A 23,917-nucleotide genomic window follows, 5' to 3' on the forward strand; every position below is an offset into this window, starting at 1 on the left:
GTTGGTGAAACTACTTCATGATTGCATTGACGTGGAAGCCCCAGGACAGATCCTCCGATATATTGACACCCAGGAATTTGAAGGTTTTGACTCTTTCCTTTGCAGATCACTCGATGAAGATTGGTTTCATCTTCTCCTGATTTTTCCTCCTGAAATCCACAATCAGCTCTTCAAATTCGCTAACACTACTCAACTAGCTTATCTATCTCCATTCTGTACACGTCCTCATTGCTATCTATGATTCTGCCGATGACCGTGGTGACATTGGCAAATTTGTAGAGAGCATTTGAATTGTACCTAGCCACACTGTCATGGGTGTAAAGCAGTGGTTTTCAAACTCCACATTCCACCTGAAGTATTCCCTATGCCATAAGTGGTCTGTGATTAGTAAGGGATTGCTTAAAGTGGTATGTAGGTGGGGAGAGAAGGTTGAGAACCACTGCTTTAGACCCAATTGTTACTGAAATATTTTGCTTGAGAAAAATTGTCATTTGGAATCAGGAAACCATGCACATATGATTAAAACATTGGTTTTCAAACTTTTTTTATTTCCACTCACATACCACCTTAAGCAATACCTTACTAGAGCATTTTTGGCATACTTAAGGTGGAATGTGAGTTTAGACGGATAGTTGTAAAACCACTGGTGAAGAGTGAATAGAGCAGTGAGCTAATCACGCATACTTGAGATGTGCCTGTGTTGATTGTCAGTAAGGAGGAGACGTTGTTTCCAATTTGTACTGACTGTGATCTTCCCATGAGGAAGTCAAAACTCTAGTTGCTGTGGGGAGGTGGGGGGGGGGGGGGGGGTGGCGGGGTATGGAGGTCCAAGCTTTAGAGCTTGCTGGCCAGCATTGAGGGAATTCTAGTGTTTAAAGCTGAACTGTAGTCAATGAAGAATAGCCGGATGTAAGTTTTGCTGTTGTCTGGGTGATCCAGAGCCAAAATTAGAGCCAGTTCTATTGCATCGACTGCACAGCGATTGTGATGGTAGGCAAATTGCAGTGGGTCCAGATCTTTATTTAGGTATGTGTTAATGCTGGTCATCTTGTATTGGGCCTTGAATGATAGAATATCAATCTTGTTAAAAGCTGGTGCAGGTCAGCTATGAGTTTTTTTCTCATCCCATTTCAATGCCCCTCTAGATTTCTGCACTGCTCCAGTTCTAGTTTCTTGTGCGCTCCCAACATCAGTCATCTCACTGTGGCCTTGTTCATGCTTCTCTTTCTTAACCTCTTTCAGGTCATCCATCCTGGAAATACAGATTTCAGTTGGGCAGAAGGCTGGTATATTGCTGAGTGCGGTTTCATCATGTTGAAGATATTACATAAATTCAAGTTGTTGTTGCTGCCATGTTTTGCGGCTTTGAATCCCAATTTTGCTGACGTTCAAATCACAAGTTGTTACAGTGTTGCCTTTGATCTTCTCCTGGTGTAATCACACCCTTGGACTTCACCAGTCATCAGGGTAATGATTTAAATTTTCAACACATGTTGCAGTGAGATTCATTCTAGAAGTAGAGGGCATAGATTTAAGGATTCCAGGTGAGAAGGGAGAAATTTAAGAGAGACCAAAAGGGCAGTCAGTATCTAGAACACTGCCTTGAGAAGTTGGCACAAATTTGACATTAAAAAGAAATTTGGATAGATATGGAGAGGAAGGGCTTAGAAATGGGACTTGCCCAAAATGCCAACTTGGTCAGGATAGAAGAGGTGGATCAAAGGGCCCAATGGACCAAAGGTGCCCAATGACTAAGATCTGAGACAAAGGCAGATGGAGTGTATCTGATTATTCATGTAAGAAACCTATGATTGCTGTGTTTACTTTATTTGGATGAATTGTAGTCATTTGTGAGTTGTACAAACACTGAGTTTAACTGTTTTACAATTCGGTTCAAACATTGACTTTAATAATTCAATAGTTCAGTTCAAATGTCATTATCCATGGTCAAAAACGTGAGCTGACCTGCCAACTCAGAGAGGAAAAGCAACTGCCCAGCCTTTCACAAGAGCCTGAACCTCCAAATGATGATTTGAGAACCAAGTGGCGCTATCCGCCACATGATATTAATTTATATGTATGTTCAGGCCTGTGCAAAGCTGGTAATAGCCCTAGGCCAGATGGGAAATGTAGGAACCATTTCAAACTGGTCATTAAGTATTTTTGTAATCTGTGCTAAATACGTATGATTTATGTATGGGTATATACAAGTAACAGAACAGAATAAAAAAACTAGAAGGATTTATAAAAAAGGTAATTGCAATCAATTTTATTCAAAATGTATATGACAATAGAGTATAGCCCACCTCACTGACAAAAGGCAAAGAAGGAAAAACCCAACACCCAACCCCAACCCACCAATTTTCCCCTGCAACCGTGTCTGCCTGTCCCGCATCAGACTTGTCAGCCACCAACGAGCCTGCAGCTGACGTGGACATTACCCCTCCATAAATCTTCGTCCGCGAAGCCAAGCCAAAGAAGAAGAAGATAGTACTGTAATAAGAAGCAGCTTATTTTGCATTCAGAATTTCAGATCAGAAATGGTCATTACTTCTTCACATTCAGAAATGCTTTACGTCCTTTCCTTTGGGCAAATTCATCAATTACATCAGAAAAATCAAGCAACTTTGTCTTATCACCGTCAATCCAGTCAAACTTGTACCATTGTGGAACAAAAGTATGACTTAATTCATTTTAGGACACTGAAGCTCCTCTCATTAGAGGCCGCTCTTGCTGGAAATGACAGAAAAATGTGCAACTTGATGAGGGCATTTGGGAAAACATTGCCCAACCTCATTCGATATTTGACCATAAATTTCCTTTGGGAACACAGCATCAAAAATTCTTCTAAGAAGAAGCACTTCATTCTGAAAGTCTCTTGAAATATAACACGTACTGCAGCTGAAACTGATATAACACGTACTGCAGCTGAAACTGATTAGCTTTTTGTAGCAACTCATTCTCATCTCACTGCTTAAAGTGCCACAAGAAATCAAAAAGTCCACAAATGTTCCTGACTGCAGGAAAGTGACATGAAAGGCCATCGCTAACAAAGTCAATTATGTTCAAGAACACATTCACCCTGAAGTAATTTTTGGCATCCTTTTCAGTTGAGTACCCCTTGCAAGTAGTAAAACTATCTGGCCCACCAATTTTGATTGACACATGTCATACTTCTTCAAGTATATCATTCCATTTCTCTCTAAGTTTCAGGATATCTGTCTGTATTTGATCAATTTTGTCCCTTTCCACATCTAATGTGGCATCGCGAGATTCTATTACCAAGTTGACCTCATGGATCATTGTGAGAACTTTTTAATCCAAATGGCTGACATGAGGTCACATTCAAAAGTATCCTAGTATGTTTTGCTACCCTGAAGATCAGACTTACACTCTGTCAAATTAATAATTTCCCTCAGCTCTGCCACTGCATTTCTAACACTATTCAAACACCATGCATTTGGTCCTACGCAATCAATTCTCGCTGACCACCTTGTCTTTGACATTTTCTGCAATGAGACAGGAAGGTGTTCTTTCAGTATCTCCCACTGCTGGGGACTTGAACATTTTCTGTATGATTCCAAAACATGTTATCGCTTCACTGCAGGCTTCAGCACAATCTTTACCAACGAGATTCAGAGTACGATGCGCACAACTGGAGAAAATGCAGTTCTCATTCTCCTCACTTAAGATAGCCTGTGCACCACTGTACATATGCTTGACTCACACAGTCTTCAAAGTTCAGATCGAGACTTACTAAGAAGTCTAGGATTTTCTTAGCAATTTCTTCACCCGTCTTTCTGAAAAACTCATGAAATGCAAGAAAGTGTTCCTCGGTTGAAAAACCGGTATCTCCCCTCTTCAAATATCTGATGATGAATGATAGCTGATCTTTGTGAGAACAATGAGGTGTTCCAACAAGAGCAATTGCAAAATACTTTGCAGCTTTTATTTCTTCAATAATTCACCTTTGTACAAATGATCAGTGAACTCATTTTGTATTTTATTTGATAGGCAGTGTTCTTGGAGCCGTGTTTCATTCTCCTGTGCATTCCATACTCGTGAAACATGTTCAGCTAATACTGAATCATATTTGCTCAGAAGCTCAATAATACCCAAACAAATTCTATTTATTGTTGCCAATTTGATCAGAAGGACTTCGGAAAGCAAGCCCCCCTCTGACAAAAATAGGATGATATCAAGAATGCGATGAAGAATTTTCTTCCATTTATTATTTTCATCCTTGAGCTGGCCAACAATATAATTGTCAATTGAAGTTGGAACACTGCTCATTGGTGCCTTACTGGCTTCTTTCCATGCAATATAGTTTTCCTTGTGTAAGTTAAAATTTTCTTGACTTGGAATGCGATTCTTTAATTTTCTCCACCCCTTCTCAATACTCCATCCTGGATTACAGGTAATGCACTCACATTAGAAGAGACATCCCCCTTGGTAAACAAAAAACAAGGCGCACAATACAGAGATGGCTTCACTGGTCTCCAACACAGTCAGTCTCGTTTATATTTCTCTCCATTTGTCGGTGTTACTGTGAAAAGGCGAGTTGGAAATGAGTGATTATCGTTTTCCTTGGGAATATCAGTTGGCATTTCAAAATTCTGAACTTTTAGAAATGATTCAGTGCCAATTCTATTCCTCTTATCAGTGTCCAATGTTGATTTGTGACGTGGGGGCCTTTCCACCCTTTTTTCATTATCAGTGTCTGCTTCAGTTGGCAATTGAGGTTTCATTGTTTGCTCTATCAGTTTATCATCAGTTTCTTTGGGAGTTTTACCTTCGGTATCTGTAGCTGGTCCTGGTCCAACAGCCTGGTTATCAAGGTCAACGTGGTCATTCTCCGATTCACATTGATGGTGATGTCCAGCTAGGAAGTCGGTCATTGATTTGGATTTTTTGTCAGCTTCTTCTTGCAATTTGGCACACTTTCTCTTTGCTGCACCACTTTCATATTTTTTTCATTGTGAAAATCTTCTAGGTCAGTAATTTTGCTTCCACCTACTGACCAAGAGATTATAAAATATTAATAGTAATATTTTGATATTAACCAATAAAACAAGAATCAGAGTGTGTACTTTTTTTGTTCCTTTTTTTAACATTAGTTAAAAAGAACATATTACTATCAATATTGTAAAATCTATTTCATGTGGTAGCAAAATTACTGACCTAGAAAATTTTCACACTTTGTATCTCTATTATATTTAACATAATTTAAAATATATTAGCTTAAAAAAGTGTTTTGCATTAACAGTTAACAATAAAAATGAGGTTGTATAAAATGCAAAAGAGCACTAATCAACAAAGCTAATAATGAAACAATTAATTTAAAACATAATAATGTATCTTTTATCAACAAACATCGAAACTACACTGAAACCTCGTTGGAACGCAATTTGTTAATCCGCGGAATCGCTTAATGCGCGGGTGTCTGTGGATCCCAAATGCTGCAATGAAATTGATTAAAATTCAGAATCCCAATATTAAAAGAATGGGCTTGCTTTCTTTCATTGAAATTGTTAGTTCTAGATAGCGGATCCTTCGAAAACTGGTAATATTTGAGTTTGATTATTCGTGGGCACTCTGACATAAATGCATCTGTTCCACGACTCAGCTGTAACGCGGTATGAAATCTTGGACCCCAACTACCACGTTCTAACGAGATTTTACTGTACTCACAGGCCTCACTACTCAAAGTGATTGCATTTATCTGCTGTCAAAGCCAAGTTTCCTGAAATGTAACAAAGAGATATGTTGTGCCGTGAGTGTGTGTGGGTGCTACATAGGCCCAACGCAGATATCTATTTATAACCCAATTACATTGTACAATGAATATAGGAACATGAAGAAACTGATGGGGAAGACAGGCTCTATCGAGCTATCACTTGATTGCAAGGCAGACATGATCATTCATTCCTATATAACCATATAACAATTTCAGGATGAAACACGCCAACTTGGCCCTTCTAGTCCACGCCGAACACTTTCTCCCACCTAACCCCACTGACCTGCACTCAACCCGTAATCCTCCAGAGTGGGAAAAGATGTACATTTATTTGTGTGTGTGGCCATCGCAACCAGATACATATAAATTTGGAACATAAGTTGGTTTCAGTTATCGGCATTTATTTATCTATATTTTATATGTATTAATCTTTTATGAATCTTCTTTAAAATATTAATATTTTGTGCTAAAGGATCCTCTCTTGACCCTTTTTACAATATCAAGATCCTTTACCAAGGCAAAGGGCCCTCTACCGTGGGAGTAGGCCCATGCCAACTGGCCCACCTGACTCCACCCCTCACCCCTCAAACAAATATAGGCCAGAACAGAGATTTGTTTGAAAATATGCCATCACATTTTAATTCTTTTTTGGAATGTTTGCCTTCAGTAAGTGTTTTCCTGCCAGGAATAAAATGGCTACAAATAGGAACTAGATCCAGGACAAAAATATGACGTTACAAAGAGAACCATGGTACTAAGAAAAAGAACTGTTGATTATGCTTTTAATGTGAATTAAAATTACTGCATGATTTCATCAAAGAATTAGTGGCCAAAATAAAGTTATTGAATTTAATTCTGAAACAACATTCAATGCAAGGGTTGTGTGAACTGAAGACTGTGCCATAGCTTTCAGATCACAACTTTGAGCAATGCATCTTGTGACATCAACAGCATCTTGGGAAACCATGCCAGATTTGGAGCCATGTAACCTTGTTTCATTAACCCACTGGATTACTCTGTTATTCTCTCTGCAGATGAAATCATGCAACAAGAAATAAGACCCCTGCTCGCAGTTGATATAATTGAACAACTCCATAAGCAGTTTGCTATCCTTTCAGGTACGTAATTAGCTGCTTTTTTTTCTTTTTTTAAGTATTTGAAGCAGCCTGTAACACAAAGTATATCATTTGGGTCTCATAGTGCTAGAGGCAGTTAGCTCATCTCATGATCTTTCTCTCCTGAATAGTCAACCCTTGTAAAAGGAAGTTGAATTCATTTGTACATTATCAAAATATAACAAAGATTGCACTGTGTGTATTATGATGTTGCGATTCTTGTGCAGTTTTCTATTTTATGATTTACACCATTACTTAATTTAGCTGTATAAATTGAATCATTCCTTAATTAACTAAATTCCTGAGAATTGAAAACCAGTTCCTATAATTACCACCTTATAGTTAACCCTTAGAGTTTGACTATTTTTCTGGTAAATCTTTTCTTTTATAGATGTCTAATAATTTGTTAATTTTTCTGATTATTTTCTGCAACTGTATGTGATATTTTAATGTACAAATTCCCAAAATCCTTTCTTGCTACAATCAAAAGATGTGATGTTGCTAGAGAGGGTGCAGAGGAGATTTACTAGGACGATTCCTGGAATGCAGCGGCTGGGGAGTATGGGGAGTGTTTCACAGCTCTTGGGTTGTATTCGTTGGAGTAAAGGGAAAATGAGGTGGGATCTCATAGAGACATTTCGAATATTGAAAGGTGAATCGAGGACAAGGAGGGGCATAGTCTTAAATTTAGAAGTTATCCAATTAAAACAGAGAGGAGGAAGAACTACTTTAGTCAGAGGGTCACGTATCTGTGGAACTCACTGCCGCAAAAAGCAGGGAAGGCTAGATCACTGGGACTTTTTAAACAGGGGATGGATGAGTATCTTATTAGTAAGGGTATCAATGGATATGGGGAAAAGGCTGGAAATTGGAACTAGGTGTGAGCATAATTCAGCTTAGTGTAGAGTCACAGGACAGACTCAATGGACCTAATGGCCTGCTTCTGTTCCTTTAACTTGTGAACTGGTACTTATAAAGATAACTATAATAGTACACTAACTGAATTAAATTAAAAGATAGAACACATAAGGTAGATAGTAAACATGTACAGTAATCCTTGTGCAAAAAAGAGACATGCAATAATACAGACAGTCCCAGATTAGTGAAAAGGGTAGATTGAAGCGTCTGATAGAAGTTGTAAAGAAAATGTTTTTGAACCTAAAGGTGTTTCAAGCTTCTGTACCTTGTGCCTGAAGGTGAAAGTGAGAAGTTGTGACTAAGGTAACAGGGGCCCTTTATGGAGTTTTACTGCTTTCTTGTAATGTCTGCAATGGATAGAGATCAGAACCTGAGATGAACCTGGCCATGTTTGTTACCTTCTGCAGCTACTGCATTCTTGGGCACTTAAATTGCCAAACCAGGCTGTGATGTAACCAGTCAGTATACTTTCTGCTGTGTCCCTGTAGAAGTTTAATAGAGTATCCGAATACATGCCAAGTTTTCTCAGAATCCTAGGTACCTGCATGTAATATTTATTTTTCCACTTTCCTCTGTAGATTTATTTTATGTCCCGATTGCCATGACAATGCACATTTCTTTGTTTTTATTTCAATTTTATATTGTGCTCTGTGTCTCAATTCAGTTATTTATTTTTTAATGGATAAATATTCTCATTTAGGAGTACCAATTGGATCCATATAACAACAACTTTAAAAAAAAAACCCCACTGATCTTTATCCATTTGTATAAGTGAATTGTTCAAAGTCCATCCTCTGTCTCATAGACACAGGAACAGGCCCTATGGCCTACGATATTTGTGCCAACTATTATGTCCAATCCATTCTGTCCACATTTATCCATTCCTGTCTATGCACCTGTCTAAATTCCTCTTAAATGTTGCCATCGTGTATGCTTCCAATACCCCTTTAGCATCATGTTCCAGGTACTTACCAATCTGAATAAATAATAAAAATCTTGCCTCCTTTAAACATTCCACTGTAAACCCAAAGCAATGTCATCAGGTATTTCTACCCTGGGGATAAAGGTATTAAACTTTTATTACCTTGACAAATTGGGCCGAAGAGCCTGTTTCTGTGCCATAGAACTCATTAACTCTATGAATCAAATATCACAAAACACTGTTAACCTTATCATTCCTTCTGCAATTAAACTGAGCTCATCTGTTTAGAATGTGATCATAGTTAATTTTTCTTTGGAAGATTTAAATGAACAAAAGACCCACAATATTATCAGGTATTTATGAAAACAATCCCAGAGAGACAATAGGGGGCAGCAAAGCCCAACACCTCTGTATACCCTTATCTCCTATGGACGCTGTGAGACCGGCTGAGCTCCTCCAGCATTTCAGTGTGTTTTTACTACAATCACGGTGTCTGTAGACTTTCATGTTTCACTCAGTGCAACTATTGGTTTTGTTAACAAGTTCAAAGATCAGAGTGAATCATGAAAGTCTGTAAACACTGTGAATGTAGTAAAAAACACAGAGAAATGCTGGAGGAGCTCAGCCAGTCTTACAGTGTCTATAGGAGGTAAAGATATATTACCGATGTTTTGTGTCTGGGCCCTTCCTCAAGGTAGCTTGTTTCATCATTTGATACATTAAGAAAAGGTCCAGGCCCGAAATATTGGTAATATATCTGTAGACTTTTGTGCTTTACTTCTAACAATAGCACTTATTGTTTTCAGGGTGATTCAATCCAGCTGAAATGACTCGTCAATGCCGCAACAGCTGTGATATATTCTGTCACATTCGTGGCGAGTATATGGCATAATGCTAAATTCAATAAAAGTTAATTTAATGTTTCTCCAACTTCTGATGCAATACAGCAAATCTGAAATTATCTGTGTTCAGCTTGAAGTTGCCTATCATAATCCCCAATTTTTGTCAAGAATAAAACCTTTGGAAAAAAATTTGTTGTCCAGTTTTTCATAAAAATTGATAAACCTAAGAACTAGGTACAGGAGTAGGCCAATAAACTTCTTGAGTCTGCTTGAAAGCTAATCAACTTTTTCATTTCCTCCCCATATTTCAAAACTCCCTTGTACATTAAATGTCTGTCAATTCATGCCTTGAACATATTCAATAACTCTGCACCATCCCCAGTACAACCAGGTCCTTTCCGCAAGGTGGCAACCAGAACTGAATACAACACTCCAAGTGCATTCTAACCAGAGGTTTTATAAAATTTCAACCTGCCATCCCAACTTTTATATCTATGCCTTCACCTATGAAAGCAAGGACTGCCCTTTTCCTTCTGCAATATCCTACGTATTTGGGTGGAAACTTTTGGGGAACAATGGACTTGAAGTCCAAAGTTTCTGTATTCATCTACATTCCTTAGGATTCTACAGTTTGCAGTAAATGTCCATTACCTTGCACTTATTAGGATTAAATTCTCCTATCTAAAATCTAAGATCTCCTCAAGCTCCACCCAACTTTCCAGCCGAATCATATATGTCCTGCTGTAGCTTAAGATAACTTTCCTTGTTACATCCACACCACCACCAATTTTCATGTCATCTGCAACTTACTAATTATGTCTCAAACCTTCACATCCAGGTCATCAATGTATTTCACAAATCACAAGGGTCCCCATACTGATCCCTGGGGTGCAGCACTGTTTACAGACCAAGTTAGGTGAGCATCCCTCTACCTCTGTTTCCTATCTCAAAGCTAATTTTTGGATCTTGGACCCTTTATGCCTTGACCTTCTGGACCAGCCTACCAAGCAGAATCTTATCAAATTTTTTTTTACTAAAACTCATGTAGACAACATCTACTCTGCCTTCATCAACCTTTCTAAATCACCTCCTCAAAAAAAAATTAAATTAGTAAGACAGTTTGTTGCTGACTATCCCTGACCAGGCTCTATCTGTCCAATGTAAATCAATCCTATCCATTAGAATTTTCTCCAGTAATTTCCCTACCATCAATATGTGGCTCACTGTCCAGTAGCTACCTAGCTTTTCCCTGCTGCTCTTCTTAAATAAAGGAGCATTATGAGTTACTCTCTCGCCTCCCCTGTGGCTAACGAAGATGAAAAAGCATCTGACAGAGCTCTAACAATCTCTTCCCTTGCATACTGTAGTGTACTGGAATAGATCTCATCTAGATCTGGGGATTCATCCATCCTTCTGTATTGTAACAATGTAACCCCCCCCCCCCCCCCCCCCCCCGCTCAATTCACTATATTCCACCTCCCTTTTTCTCCTTTGTGATTACAGATAAGCATTATGCATTTAGGACCTCTTACACATCCCTGACTCTACTTATGGACTAAAACCTTGGTTTCTAAGAAGACTTACTTAATCTTGCCAAGGGTATTTCATAACCTTTTATTTTTTAAATCTTTTTAATTTTTTTATAAGGAATATAAAACAATGTAAAGGGAACAAAACTGAAAATGCGTGTGCGTGCGTGTGCGCATGTGTATATTATAAAATATGTACTCAAATAGAAGAGAAAAACAAGTTTATCATAGGTATTTATTGCCCTGCTACTTTCTTTAAATTATCTTCTACACACTGTCTATTATTCAAGGGATTCACTCAATGCTAGTTACCATTCCCTGTTATGTGTTTTCCTATTTTCTTGATTAAACTATCAGTGTTGTTTGTATTCAAGCCATTTTTTCCTTTCATCCTCCCCAGAGCATGCTAGCCCTAAACTCTAACCAACCTGCTTTTAAGAGCATCACCTGTTGGATGTCACTTTACCCAGAAACATCTTCTCCCAATCTAATTTCATCAGGTCCTCTCTTATGCCACCGAAATCAGTATTATCCCAGTTTTAGCACCTTATCTTGAAGATCAAACTTTTCCATGAAATGCCTTGATATATGGCCACTGATGCCAAAGTGTTCCCCTACTGACACTTACACTTCCATTCAGTTTCATTTCCAAATCCAAGGTTGAGTACTGCCATATATCTGATAGACTATTTACATAGAGTTTCCATATATCCCCTAACTAACTTAGCCCCATCTAAGACCCTAGCACCAAGCAATCCCAGTCAATATTGCTCTTGCAACTTTCTGCAATTTGCTTGCATATCTGATCCTCTCATATTGAGAGGTCTATAGGATAATCCAAGCAAAGTGATTTCCCTCAATTATTCCCAAATTCCATCCAAAAGGCTTGCTGGACAATCCTGCCAGGATGTCATCTCTAAGTCCTGCTCTTTTCCCTATTCTGCAGTGTGACTCCCCTTCCTCTTTTGCATCCCCCTTGGTCACATTGGAAAATTCAATGTGCTGGAACAATGAGCTGATAGTTCTGCCCTTCTCTCAACTGCATCACTGCAATTGCAGTAATATCTTCAATCCTATTTATCTTTTTTGTCATTTATCCTTGCATTTAGTTTATTAATCTTATGAAGTCTCAACATCAGAATTTTGTGGATATTTAATCATTGATAGAAATGTGTCCTGAAAAAAATCAAAGAATATCGTGATGGAATGAAGAAATACAGTTGAGGTGCAAGATTTTGCTGAATGGCAGAGCAGGCTTAAATTTAAATTTAGTCATACAGCATGGTAACGGGCCTTTTTGGCCCATGAACCCATGCCTCCCAATTAACCTAAGCCTGGTTGACCTTTTTTGAACAGTAGGAGAAAACCAGAGCACCCAGAGGAAACCAACACAGACACGGGGAGAACATACAACCATGCCACTCTTCAGGACCCATGCAGCAATACCTCTTACACTTTTACTTGGACAGTAGTCCACGTGCACTGCACTGGTTTCCCTTTGATGACGTCTTTACAAATGACCATTGCTCATGTGCAAGGCATCAGACTTTTCAACTAAAAGGTATCACATTTCACATTTATGTCCAATCCCATCCCTGCCCACAATGTACTCATCCAGCCACAGTTGTCATTCAACAGTTGGATGCAGGAATTCTGTAGATATGTTGCCATCTTTTGCTGATGAACACAAAATTCTAAATGCCTGCAGCAGAAATTCATATCTAGGATGTTGTGTGAAGAGGAGTTCCACATTCTCATTTTCCAGATGTGATCATTTGTTTCTTGTGTTGGAAACTGATGTAACAAGGGAACTGGGGTCAGAATAACCATTAGTAAAACACCAAAGTCTGCAGACACCATTATTGAAGTAAAAACACAATGCTGGAGAAACTCTGCAGGTCAAACAGTGAACTTTATGTAGTAAAGATAAAAGTTCTTCACAAGATCGAATGACTTCGTCAAATTGAAATTTAGAAATATTCTTTACTGACAGATATCTGAATTAAATGTTGAAGCTTGATCTATTGTCCACATCATGCAAAGACTGGGGCAATATCTTTTAATTGTAGAAGAACAATGACATTGTACCTTCAAGTTTATAATTTGCTATGTTGCCCCTTGCCCAGTTTTTGAATTATTCTATCAGGGTACAGCCACAAACATTATAGGTTGCCTTGCCCTTACCTTCAAAAGAGCTCAGGCTTGAAATATCCTTACCTCCTAAGTGAGACCTGCTGAGTTCCACCAGCACTTGGTGTTTTCACTTTGTCCCTCTTTAATTCTACTTTACTCTCTGCTTAAAAAAAATGGAGGTGCTGCCAGAGCTGCAGCAACCCCATTGCAACCTCTGGTGTGGACCCAGGGCGAGAAGAGAGCGGAGACATAGCATTCCTCCAAAGGATTCTATCACCGAGTCCTACTGCTGCCTGTTAAAGGAGCCAATTATGTTTTATTTTAAAATCGTGCGATCGTGGGGGCTGGGCCCAAGATGGCAGCAACTGTGCTGGCAGTGAATTCGAGGGGTTTCAGACTCTTGGGAAGCAGAGAACTGGTGCAGGGCTCAAGAAAAAGGGGAAAACACCCCATGTTTGAGAAGCAGAAGAGACAATCCTATGGGATGGTGTTCATGGCGGTGGACCAATGAGGGGCTCTGAGGCTGAAGTACACACAGGTGGTGGGTTGCTGGTGACTTGGAGTTAAAGAATTCCCACCAGGCTGTGGACTGCTGAAGACTAGCTCGAGATTGGCTGAAGGGGTACCAGTTATCAGAATTGAGATGCAAAAGGGTGCTGAGGGTGGGAGATAGTCTCAAGGGGCCATGGGCGTTGATGGCTTCCTGATCATGTCAGAGATTTGGATCTGGAGCTTGAGTGGCTGATGGTTTGGTCTAGTCTATGTGTCTGCAGAGGCTATGGGAATTTTGGATGTGCGTCCACAGACAGTGACTGTTAAGTAGGGGTGGCCAGACATTTTTAGTTGTGGGTCACGTACAGAAAAATATAAGGAGTCACAGGGCAAACAATATTAAGCCCAGAAGTTTTCCACCACTTACACTGCAAGAAAAAATAAGTTTTAAGACCAGAAAATCCCTGTTTATTGAGGTGCTCACATATTACAGTAGGCATTTCTACATCTGCTGGTCCAACATTCTTCCACAACTCTCAGTGAATACAGTTCATGGCCCAAGTGTTCACCTTTGTTTTAGACATATAGCACGGTAACAGGCCCTTTCGGCCCATGAGCCAGTGCTGCCCAACTACACACAATTGACCTACAACCCTGGCATATTTTGAACAGTGGGAGGAAACTGGAGCACTCGGAGGAAACCCATGCAGACAAGGGGAGAACATACATACAGACAGCACAGGATTCAAACCCCAGTCTCGATCACTGGCATTGTAACAACGTTGCTCTAACTGCTGTGTAAAACTATAGATAGGCTATTAAAGTAAACAAATTTCTTGCAAATCACACAAACACACCCTTGCCTTCTATGGAAAAAGTATTAATTTTCCTACTGTGTCTGAAATTTTCAGTACTCCCTTGCTATTTTCTGTCTTTTTGGTTCTCTCACCGGCAAAAGATGATCTCCTTGCACTGTTTTTAGTTATACTTTTTCATTACACAGCATTATGTTTTTGAACTTATCTCCATATCCTGCGCAACTTGACTTATTGTGACACCCAGTCTGACACTGTGCTTTGTTTATTTGTTTCTATTACACGACCTGTGCACAACTAGACTTGCCTGGATAGTATGTAAAATGAAGCATTTTACTGACTGACAATAAGCAATTCAGTACTTTGCTAGTATGGGCAGCAGCTCCCTGGATGTCCTAACTGAGGCAGGACGTCCAACTGGGAGAGGCTTACAGAAGTTCCAGCTGAGATGAACTAATATGTGGTAGAATGTGGGCTGAACATGATTTTGTGCTCAGTGTGGATCAGCACTGTGGCAGGCATTGACTAGTGAATCATTTGGAGAATTATAATAGCCGTTTGCTATTATATGCTATGTTATGACTGTCAATTGTTGCAGATTTTATTCTGTCATATACTTCCTAATGCAAATATTTTTAACACAGGGGGGCGAAGCAGAGATGGGGCACCAATCATCACTTTTCCAGAACACACTGGCTTTGGGGACCTTTCTGATGATGAATTTTTGAATGTTGTAACATATTTGACCAGCATTCCAAGGTGAGCTATGCTGCAAATAATATAATCATTTAATATCATGCAATTTACACCACTTTAAATAATAGCTTATAATTCATACATTTTTAAATGATGCCTTGGATCATGTGCATCATAAAACAAACAACAGGAGGAAATCAATGTACTGCTGCAGAGTCTTGTCCTGAAACACTGACTATCCCTGAGCATTTTGAGATACTATGCAACCCATTGACTTATAACCATATAACCACTTACAGCACAGAACAGGCCAGTTCGGCCCTACTAGTCCATGCCGTAGCAAATCCCCACCCTCCTAGTCCCACTGACCAGCACCCGGTCCATACCCCTCTAGTCCCCTCCTATCCATGTAACGATCCAGTCTTTCCTTAAATGTAACCAATGATCCCGCCTTGACCACGTCTGCCAGAAGCTCATTCCACATCCCCACCACCCTCTGCGTAAAGAAATTTCCCCTCATGTTCCCATAATTTTCCCCCTTCAATCTTAAACCATGTCCTCTAGTTTGAATCTCCCCCTTTCTTAATTGAAAAAGCCTATCCACATTTACTCTGTCTGTCCCTTTTAAAATCTTAAACACCTCTATCAAGTCCCCTCTCAATCTTCTACGCTCCAGAGAAAAAAGTCTGCACAACCTTTCCCTGTAACTCAGACCCTGAAATCCTGTCAACATTCTCGTGAACCTTCTCTGCACTCTCTCTATTTCCAGTGTTTATTTTTGTTCCAGACACCAGCATCTGTGCCTCCAAAATCATTTATATTATGCTTATGGTACATGGTCAGGATTGAAAAATACCCAAGAGAATGGTGTGATGGTCAATGTAGGAAGGAAGGTTCGGTTGTGAGATTGTTAGTGTAGATAGATAACTGCTATCACCCTCGGGCTGGCTTCTTGTGAAGAGCCCAGCGAAAGCCTTGTCCATCTTCCCCCCTCCCACCCCCACCTTGTTTCTCTTCTCCCATGATCCTGCTCCTCATCTCCAGCTGTACCTTGTGAAGCCCTTTCCAAATTCAAAGTTCAGATTTATTGTCAGAACACATATAGGACATCACAAACAACCCTAAGATTCATTTCCCTGCAGGCCAGGCAAAATTTCTAGTTATTGGTAGTGCAAAAAAAAACTGTACTCAAGAAAAGATACTTATAGAAAAAAGAGGATTGTTCCTGGAACCAACACACCAATGGCATCATGAAGAAAGCCTCTACTTCCTCAGGAGTTTGCGGAGGAGCTAGTGGAGTTGTTCAAGTGAACCGGTACGGACTTGAAGGGCCGACATGGCCTGTTTCCGTGCTGTTAACGGTTCACTTTTCTGAGTCAGTGTAGCTGAGAATGGGAACTTTAGTTACTGGGTGCTGCTTTCACAAATGTTTTCTTCATTGTCCTCCATTGCCTAGTTGTTCTTGGGAAGCATAAATTAAATGTGGACAAATGACTGGTGGTGGACATGAAACCATAAGATAAAGGAGCCACTTGGCCCATCAAATTTGCACTACCATTCTAACATCAGCTGATCCATGCTCCCACTCAGCCCCACACCCCTGCCTTCTCCCCATAACCCTTGATACCCTGACTATCAATATCTGCCTTAAATACACCAAAGACTTGGCCTTCAAGCTGCCAAACAGAGCAAATTCCAGAGATTCACCACTCTCTGGCTAATGAAATTTCTCCACATCTCACTTCTAAATGGGTGCCTTTCAGTCCTGAAGTTGTGCCCTCTTGTCCTTGGCTCCCCCACCATGGGAAACACCTATGCCATATTTACTCTATTCATCTCTCCTTTCAATTTTGTTTTCAAGGTACACCAAGTTAAATCCTTAATCATACACTTACAATTTTGTCTACCCTTCCAACACAATCTCGCTTCACAGTGCATCCCCTTGTGCATCTTCTGCCCTATTCAATGCCATCTCATTGTGGTTCCCATCCCCTGCCAAACTAGTTTAATCCCTCTCCAACTGCTTTGGCAAGCCTGTCCACAGAATATTGGTTCCCCTTCTGTCCTTTTTGTTCAGGTCATACCTTCCAGAAGAGATCCCAATGATCAAATAATCTGAACCCCTGAGTCATGCACCGACTGTTCAGCCATGCATTCATCTGACATAACTTTCTATTCTGTCCTCACTGGCACCTGGAATAGGCAGCAAACCAGAGATTAATATCCTTGAGATCCTGCATTTTAGCTTCCTTCCTACAAAATATCCCCTCTTGACGAACTCGTCCCTTTTTCTATCTATTTCATCAGTACCAACATTGATCAGAATATCTGACTGCCACCCTCCTTTTTGAGAATGCTATGGACTCAATCCGAGACATCTTTGACCCTGGCACCCGGGAGGCAACATATAATCTGGGAGTCTCAATCTTATCCATTAAATGTGGATATGTTCCCGTATTGAATCCTCCATCACTACAGCTTTCTTCTTCTTCCCCCATTCCCTTCTGAGCCAAAGGGCCAGACACTCTGCCAGAGTCATGATCAAGATGACATTCCTGGAAGATTGATCCTCCACCCCCACCTCAGTATCAAAAATAGCGTACATATTGGTGAGGGGAACATCCATAAGGATGCTCTGTGCTGACTGCCAATTCCCCTTCCTTTTCCAAACAGTTACCAAATTACCTGCCTCTTGCCACTTGAGTGTGATTGTCTCCTTATAGCTTTTGTCTATCACCCCTCTGCCTCCCAAATGATCCAATGTTCATCCATCTCCAGTCCTCTAAAATGGTCTGTTAGGAGCTGCAGCTGGATCCACCTCTGGCAGGGACCTTTGTGCTGTCCCAGATTTCCCACATCCTGCAATTGAAGATGGTGGGGGGGGGGGGGAATTAAAAGAATTACACTTCTGCATCTCACCTCATAAAATGGAAGAGAGTGTGGATTGAGGGTGAGGTGAAATGTAGGGAAAGGACTTGGTATGGAGAGAAAACCCATGGGAGGCAGATCAAGTAGCATCTGTGGAACAAAGGAATGGTCGACATTTCTGTTTGAGTCCCTGTATCAGGTCCGAGGGTCTAAAGGGAAGATAGCCAATAAACAGAAGTGAGAGGGAGGAATGAATCTCAAGCGGGTAGGTGATGATAAGAGCAGATGGAGCCAGATAGGGGAGGAGAGAGCTGACACAGAGGCTGTTAGGTGATGTGGAACCAGACGAGGGGGTGATGGTGCTGGGTGGGGGTGGGTGGAGCTGGGAGGGGGAGTGTAGAGTTAGAGGCCAGAAGGTGATAGAGTTACATTAGGGAAGGATGATGGGATCATCCAAGGGAGGGGATAAGCAGAGTGAACCAGGGACGGAAGAAGAAATAAAAAAAGAATGCATATAGGTATGTGGGTGATGGTCAGACGGTGGTCGAGGACAACTGTGATGGGGTGGGTGGGGGAGTGGATGCAAAAGCTGAACGAAGGGAAAGAACACCTGGGCGGACAGTTTGGAGTGGAACCAGAACACAAGGATTACCTGAAATCTGAACATTCAATGTTCGGAGTATCAGGCTGTAGGTGTTCAAGTTTGTGTTTGGTCTCGCTGTGGCCATAAGAGGGCTGAAGACCTGTGATACTGTGGGAATTGAAAGGGGAAGTGACATGGAAGTGGATGCTCAAGCTGGCCAATACAGGCAGGGTGGAGGTTAACATGATTTTAACTTATCAACATTGATGTAGAGGCCAACATTCATAAGTTCAGACAGTCCAATGTCCAGGAATGGGATTTAGAAATTAGACTGATAATTGCGAAATGAATAGATGTTGCTTGCTCATGGAATTTAATTGTCTGTGTTTTCAGAAGTGCTGAGAATGTGTGTCCTTGCTGGATAGAATTTTAAAAAATATTTAGAGTTAGAGCACACTAACAGGTCCTCTGGTCACGAGCCTGTGCCGCCCAAGTATACCAATTAACCTAAAAAAAACCCTGTACATTGGAGGAAACTGGAGTACCTGCAGGAAACCCAGTCAACATTTTAGTATAAGATTTTTCCTCAGAAATATAAACTGACAGATAATTAACCATCTTGTCGAGGTCAGGGAGAAGAATAGGAAGCAAAAGGGATTGATAAAATCCACTGTGTAATCATGGGAGTTAAGAGAAAAATGTTTTTATTGTGGTCTTACTTTATACAATAAAACCAATTCATTCTGCATCTGAAGTTAATTACAATTTATATTAGAATGTGTTTCGAAATTTGTAGAAATTATTTTCATAAAATCATGATCTGCGTGAAATTTCAACAATTCAGGAAGTATACTTTGAGAAAAGACAAAAATAATGTAATCATCTACTAGAATTAGAGAACTGCTCAGGGAACATGTTCAGTGCGAGACTATAGAATTCTTGTCAAGGAGTCACATGGTGCGGAAACAAATCTATCATTTCACGTTTGACAAGAAACACCCAAATACTCTAATCCTATTTTTATTTTCCACTCAATCCCATTCACTCACCTACACACTGTCAACAATTTACAATGGTCAATTAGTCTACCAATCCATATGGATTTGGGATATGGGAGGAAACAATGCAGTCCCAAGGAGAACATGCAAATTGCACGCAAACACCTCTAGAAATCGGGAATGATGCTGGAGCTGTGAAACTGTTCCACACTCCCAATGGTTAGGAGATTACTTATTACCATCAATTCTATGCTGCTTTCTCTTTTTAGCCTATTTGTCCAATGTTTGTTGCTTTGCCATGATGGCACCTCAGATTTAAATATGTCTGATGGTAACCAGTGGCATTCCTTTCGACATTTGTCCTTGAACCAAGGTTGGCCTTGACCAGATGGTCATGCTAGATATGTACATTCTGGGTCATGAGACCACAGATTGTGGTGAATTATCATTGTTTCGTGCAGCCAATGGCCCTTGAAGCCTTATGAGTATCCAGATTAAAAACTGCTAAATCTCATTTTTTTCTGATGACCTGCCACACAGCCATTGTTGCACAGTAGTTTGTATCATTGTCCAAGGTTAAATTTACCCCCTCGAATTCTTCAGAGCAGCTTTTAGGGAATACTAAAGAAGACAACAAAAAACAATGGAATGAGAGTATAAAAATTCTTTATTTGGATAGATCTTAATTTCTATTATCTCCCATTTTGTGTTATCTGTTAATATTTTATTCAATATTCATTATTTTAAAGTAATTCAGATCATTTTAAAGAGTTTTGGAAAATTATGTTTCCTACATTTTTGAACATCTGTGTTGATTGATATGTGTCTGTTTTTTTGTAGTCTGGATGCTGCCAGCATTGGATTTATCATAATTATAGACAGAAGAAAAGACAAATGGAGTTCAGTCAAGGCATCTTTAATGCGTATAGCTGTGAGTAGAATTTTCAATTATTTTATTTCTAACATTGGATTTATTCGAATTGTTTACTTTCTTGCATCATGAAGCAATTCTTCATTTTAAAAAAAACTTTTATTTTGTTCAATGCTCAGAACTAAAACAGTTCAGGCACACTACAGAATGATAAAAGATATCCAAAGTCATAATCCTATTTATTTATCAACAAACTAGCATGACATTTTAAGAATATAATTAAGTGGCTATACATGAATCCTTTGTAAATTTTGCTGAATTGATAATTCAAATAACAATGAAATGCGAATGTAAACTGTATCTTGGCAGCAAATATTTATTAATGAAAACTGCTTTTATGCTTTATAAAACTTTGGCTAGATTGTACTCGCAATTCTGTGCTTTTATGCTTTATAACACTTTGGTTAGATTGTACTCGCAATTCTGGTCACCCCTTTACAAGAAAAATGTGGAGGCTTCAGAAAGAGTACCAAAGAGGTTGTCTGGTTTAAAGTGTCAGAGCAATGGATGTGGTGATATGTAATTACACCACTAGGTCACCAGGGGTCATCCTGGTGACCTTGTCGATAAAGTAGTCCAGAGCTACAGTTTAGCCTTCTGGGTTCGTCTTGCAGAGAGACAAGACCTCTTCGTGCACATATTAGTTTATTAAAGCTGTCTTATACTCGCACTGCTGGTGTGGTTATTGTCAGTACAATGGGGAAACTTTGGACAATCTTGGGTTGTTTTCTCTTGAGCATCAGAGGCTGAGGGAAGACCTGATAGAAACTTATAAAATTGAAAGCCATTGATAGGTAGACAATCAAAATGGTTTCTCCAGGGTAAATTGCCTTAAACTAGAGGGAATGTGTTTAAAGCGGGGAGTGTGAAGGGGTTAAGGGGGTTGTGTGGGCCAAATGTTTTTACACAAAATGATGAGTGTCTGGATAGGTAGAAACAAATACAATTAGCATTAAAAGGCTTCTAGAAGGACAAATGAATATGAAAAGGATAGAGGGATATCTAAGCCAACTTTGAGTTTGGTTTGCATATCATGTTCAGTGCGGACATCTGGGCCGAGGGCCTGTTCCTGTGCTATGCTGCACCATTTTACATATGTTTTTTGTTTAAAAAAACATTAACTTGTGACCTTTGAGACCAACGGGTTGATGTTGGTAAAGAAAATAATGCTGCATGCTTCTCTGATTTTAGTTCACATTCATGCAGTTAAACAATTATTCTTCCTATCTAACATGTAAATATGTAATTAATTATGTTGATCATAATTATAGTTGATTTTTATTGGTTAATGGTCGGGTACTTAAGAGTGGATAAACGGAGGTTCAAATCCAAGCATTCCTCAAGGTTGCCACACATGTTGATAGGATAGTTAAGAAGGTCTATGGGATGCTGGACTTCATTAATAGGGCGATTGAATTCAGGAGTAGAGAGGTAATGTTGCAACTCTACAAATCTCTGGTAAGACCACAGAGAGTATTGTGTTCAGTTCTCGTCATCTCATTACAGGAAGGATGTGAAAGCTATGGAGAGGATGCAGAGGAGATGTACCAGGATTTTGCCTGGATTGGAAAACAAGTCTTATGAGGCAAGATTAGTAGAACTGAGACTTTTCCCTTTGGAGCGTAGAAGGATGAGAGGAGACTTCATAGAAATCTACAAGATTATGTGAGGCATAGATAGGGTGGAGAGCCAGCACCTGCAGGAATAGCAACACCAGAGGGCATATGTACAAAGTTAAGGGAGGGAAATTTAGGGGAGACATCAGGGGGATTTTTTTTTACATAGTTATGGGTGCCTGGAATGTCAGGGATGGTGGTAGAGGCTGAAACATTGAGGGCATTTAAGAGGCTCTTAGATAGTGAATGAAAACAATATGGAGGGTTACGGGGTAGAGAGGGTTTAGTACTTTTTCTAAAAGAAAAATATGGGTTGGCCCAACATCGAGAGCCGAAGGGGCTGTAATGTGCTGTCTTCTTCTATGTTCTAAAGATTTTGAAAAACTTGAAGGAAAAGAAAGTTGAGCTGTTTTCAGATTTGGAAATTCAATTTCCTGTTGTGGTGCTAGTTGTGTGTGTGTGTGTGTGTGTGTGTGTGTGTGTGTGTGTGTGTGTGTGTGTGTGTGTGTGTGTGTGTGTGTGTGTGTGTGTGTGTGTGTGTGTGTGTGTGTGTGTGTGTGTGTCCTCCTTGCCTTTGCACCAAGATCCTGCTCAGTCATGTAGCTGGTGTGCCATGGACACCCCGTGTAAACATTTTTCATGCTCTATTCCTCAGTACTGAAGTCTTTGTGAGACACCACTGTGAGTAGAGGGAAGATTTTCAGTCTCTCTTGCTTTCCAACTCTGATCATTTCTGTGCTTTTTCTCAATGATGAGCCAGAACCTAACATATACAGTGAAAGCGTATCCAAACTCATAGATGTATCCCCACCCCACCTCCAGCCAGCGATTCAGCAGGTTCTTGATGTGGCCCACTGCAAAAATTTCAACATGCAGCACAGTAACAGACCCTTTTGGGCCAATTATACCCAATTGACTTATACCCACAGTACGTTATGGAAGGAGGAAACCAGATTAGCCAGAAGAAACCCACACAACATGGGGAAAAACATACAAATTCCTTGTAGACAGCGTCAGATTTGAACCCCACTCGTTGCCCCATTACAGGGTTGCGCAAACCATGCTGCCCTTTAATGGCAGCGTAAAAACGTTGGTAAATCCTCTTCAGTTTTTCTATGCTCTGATTTATTCTTCTATGTATTTTCATGACCCCCTTAACCTTTTCCTCAGTAAAACAAATCCAAATCAGTCTTGTAAGTTGCAGACTACATCGAACATAATGACAGTGCAACAAAGGTAAAAGCCCTTCAGCCAGCGATGTCTACACCAAACATGATGCCAAATTCTGTCTGCATATCATCTATATGCTTACATTCCCTGCATATTTATGTCTATCTAAAAGTCCCTTAAATTTTACTATTGTATCTGCTTCCAGCAGCACCCCTGGTAGTCTTTTCCCGGGACCTACCACTGTAAACACTGTGTTTTTTTTACATTTTTAAAAAATTTCACATTGGCCACCTTGCTCATCTGTCTCAAAGTAATGCCACTGATCCCCAACCCCTTCCTCTCCTTTTCTTCCCTACTATTGCTCCCTTCCTGTCATGTTTCTACTGTCCTAACTTGCATTTGGATGCCAATAGATTGGCTTTTACACCTCTTTATAATATAATTGCAAGCTCTTCATTCTGTTGGCAAGAATCCTGGGTTTTGTGAGAATTAGTGCTTGCGGTAAGTAGATCACTATTTGTTAGCACTAGGACTTGCAATGAAGAGATCTGC

General features: G+C 40.0%; 1 protein-coding gene across 1 annotated transcript in view; it reads left to right on the top strand.

Moving 5' to 3' along the window:
• The first annotated feature begins 6,755 nt into the window (after positions 1 to 6,755).
• mcf2l2 (MCF.2 cell line derived transforming sequence-like 2) overlaps positions 6,756 to 23,917 on the top strand; it is a 144,770-nt gene continuing 127,608 nt past the window's right edge. The window contains exons 1-3 of the mRNA XM_069897099.1: positions 6,756 to 6,855; positions 15,148 to 15,262; positions 20,489 to 20,579. Coding sequence (XP_069753200.1) covers positions 6,780 to 6,855; positions 15,148 to 15,262; positions 20,489 to 20,579 — 282 coding nt within the window. The 5' untranslated portion in view covers positions 6,756 to 6,779. The remainder of the gene's footprint in view (positions 6,856 to 15,147; positions 15,263 to 20,488; positions 20,580 to 23,917) is intronic.

This window comes from Narcine bancroftii, chromosome 9, assembly GCF_036971445.1.
Source record: "Narcine bancroftii isolate sNarBan1 chromosome 9, sNarBan1.hap1, whole genome shotgun sequence".
Classification (NCBI taxonomy): domain Eukaryota; kingdom Metazoa; phylum Chordata; class Chondrichthyes; order Torpediniformes; family Narcinidae; genus Narcine; species Narcine bancroftii.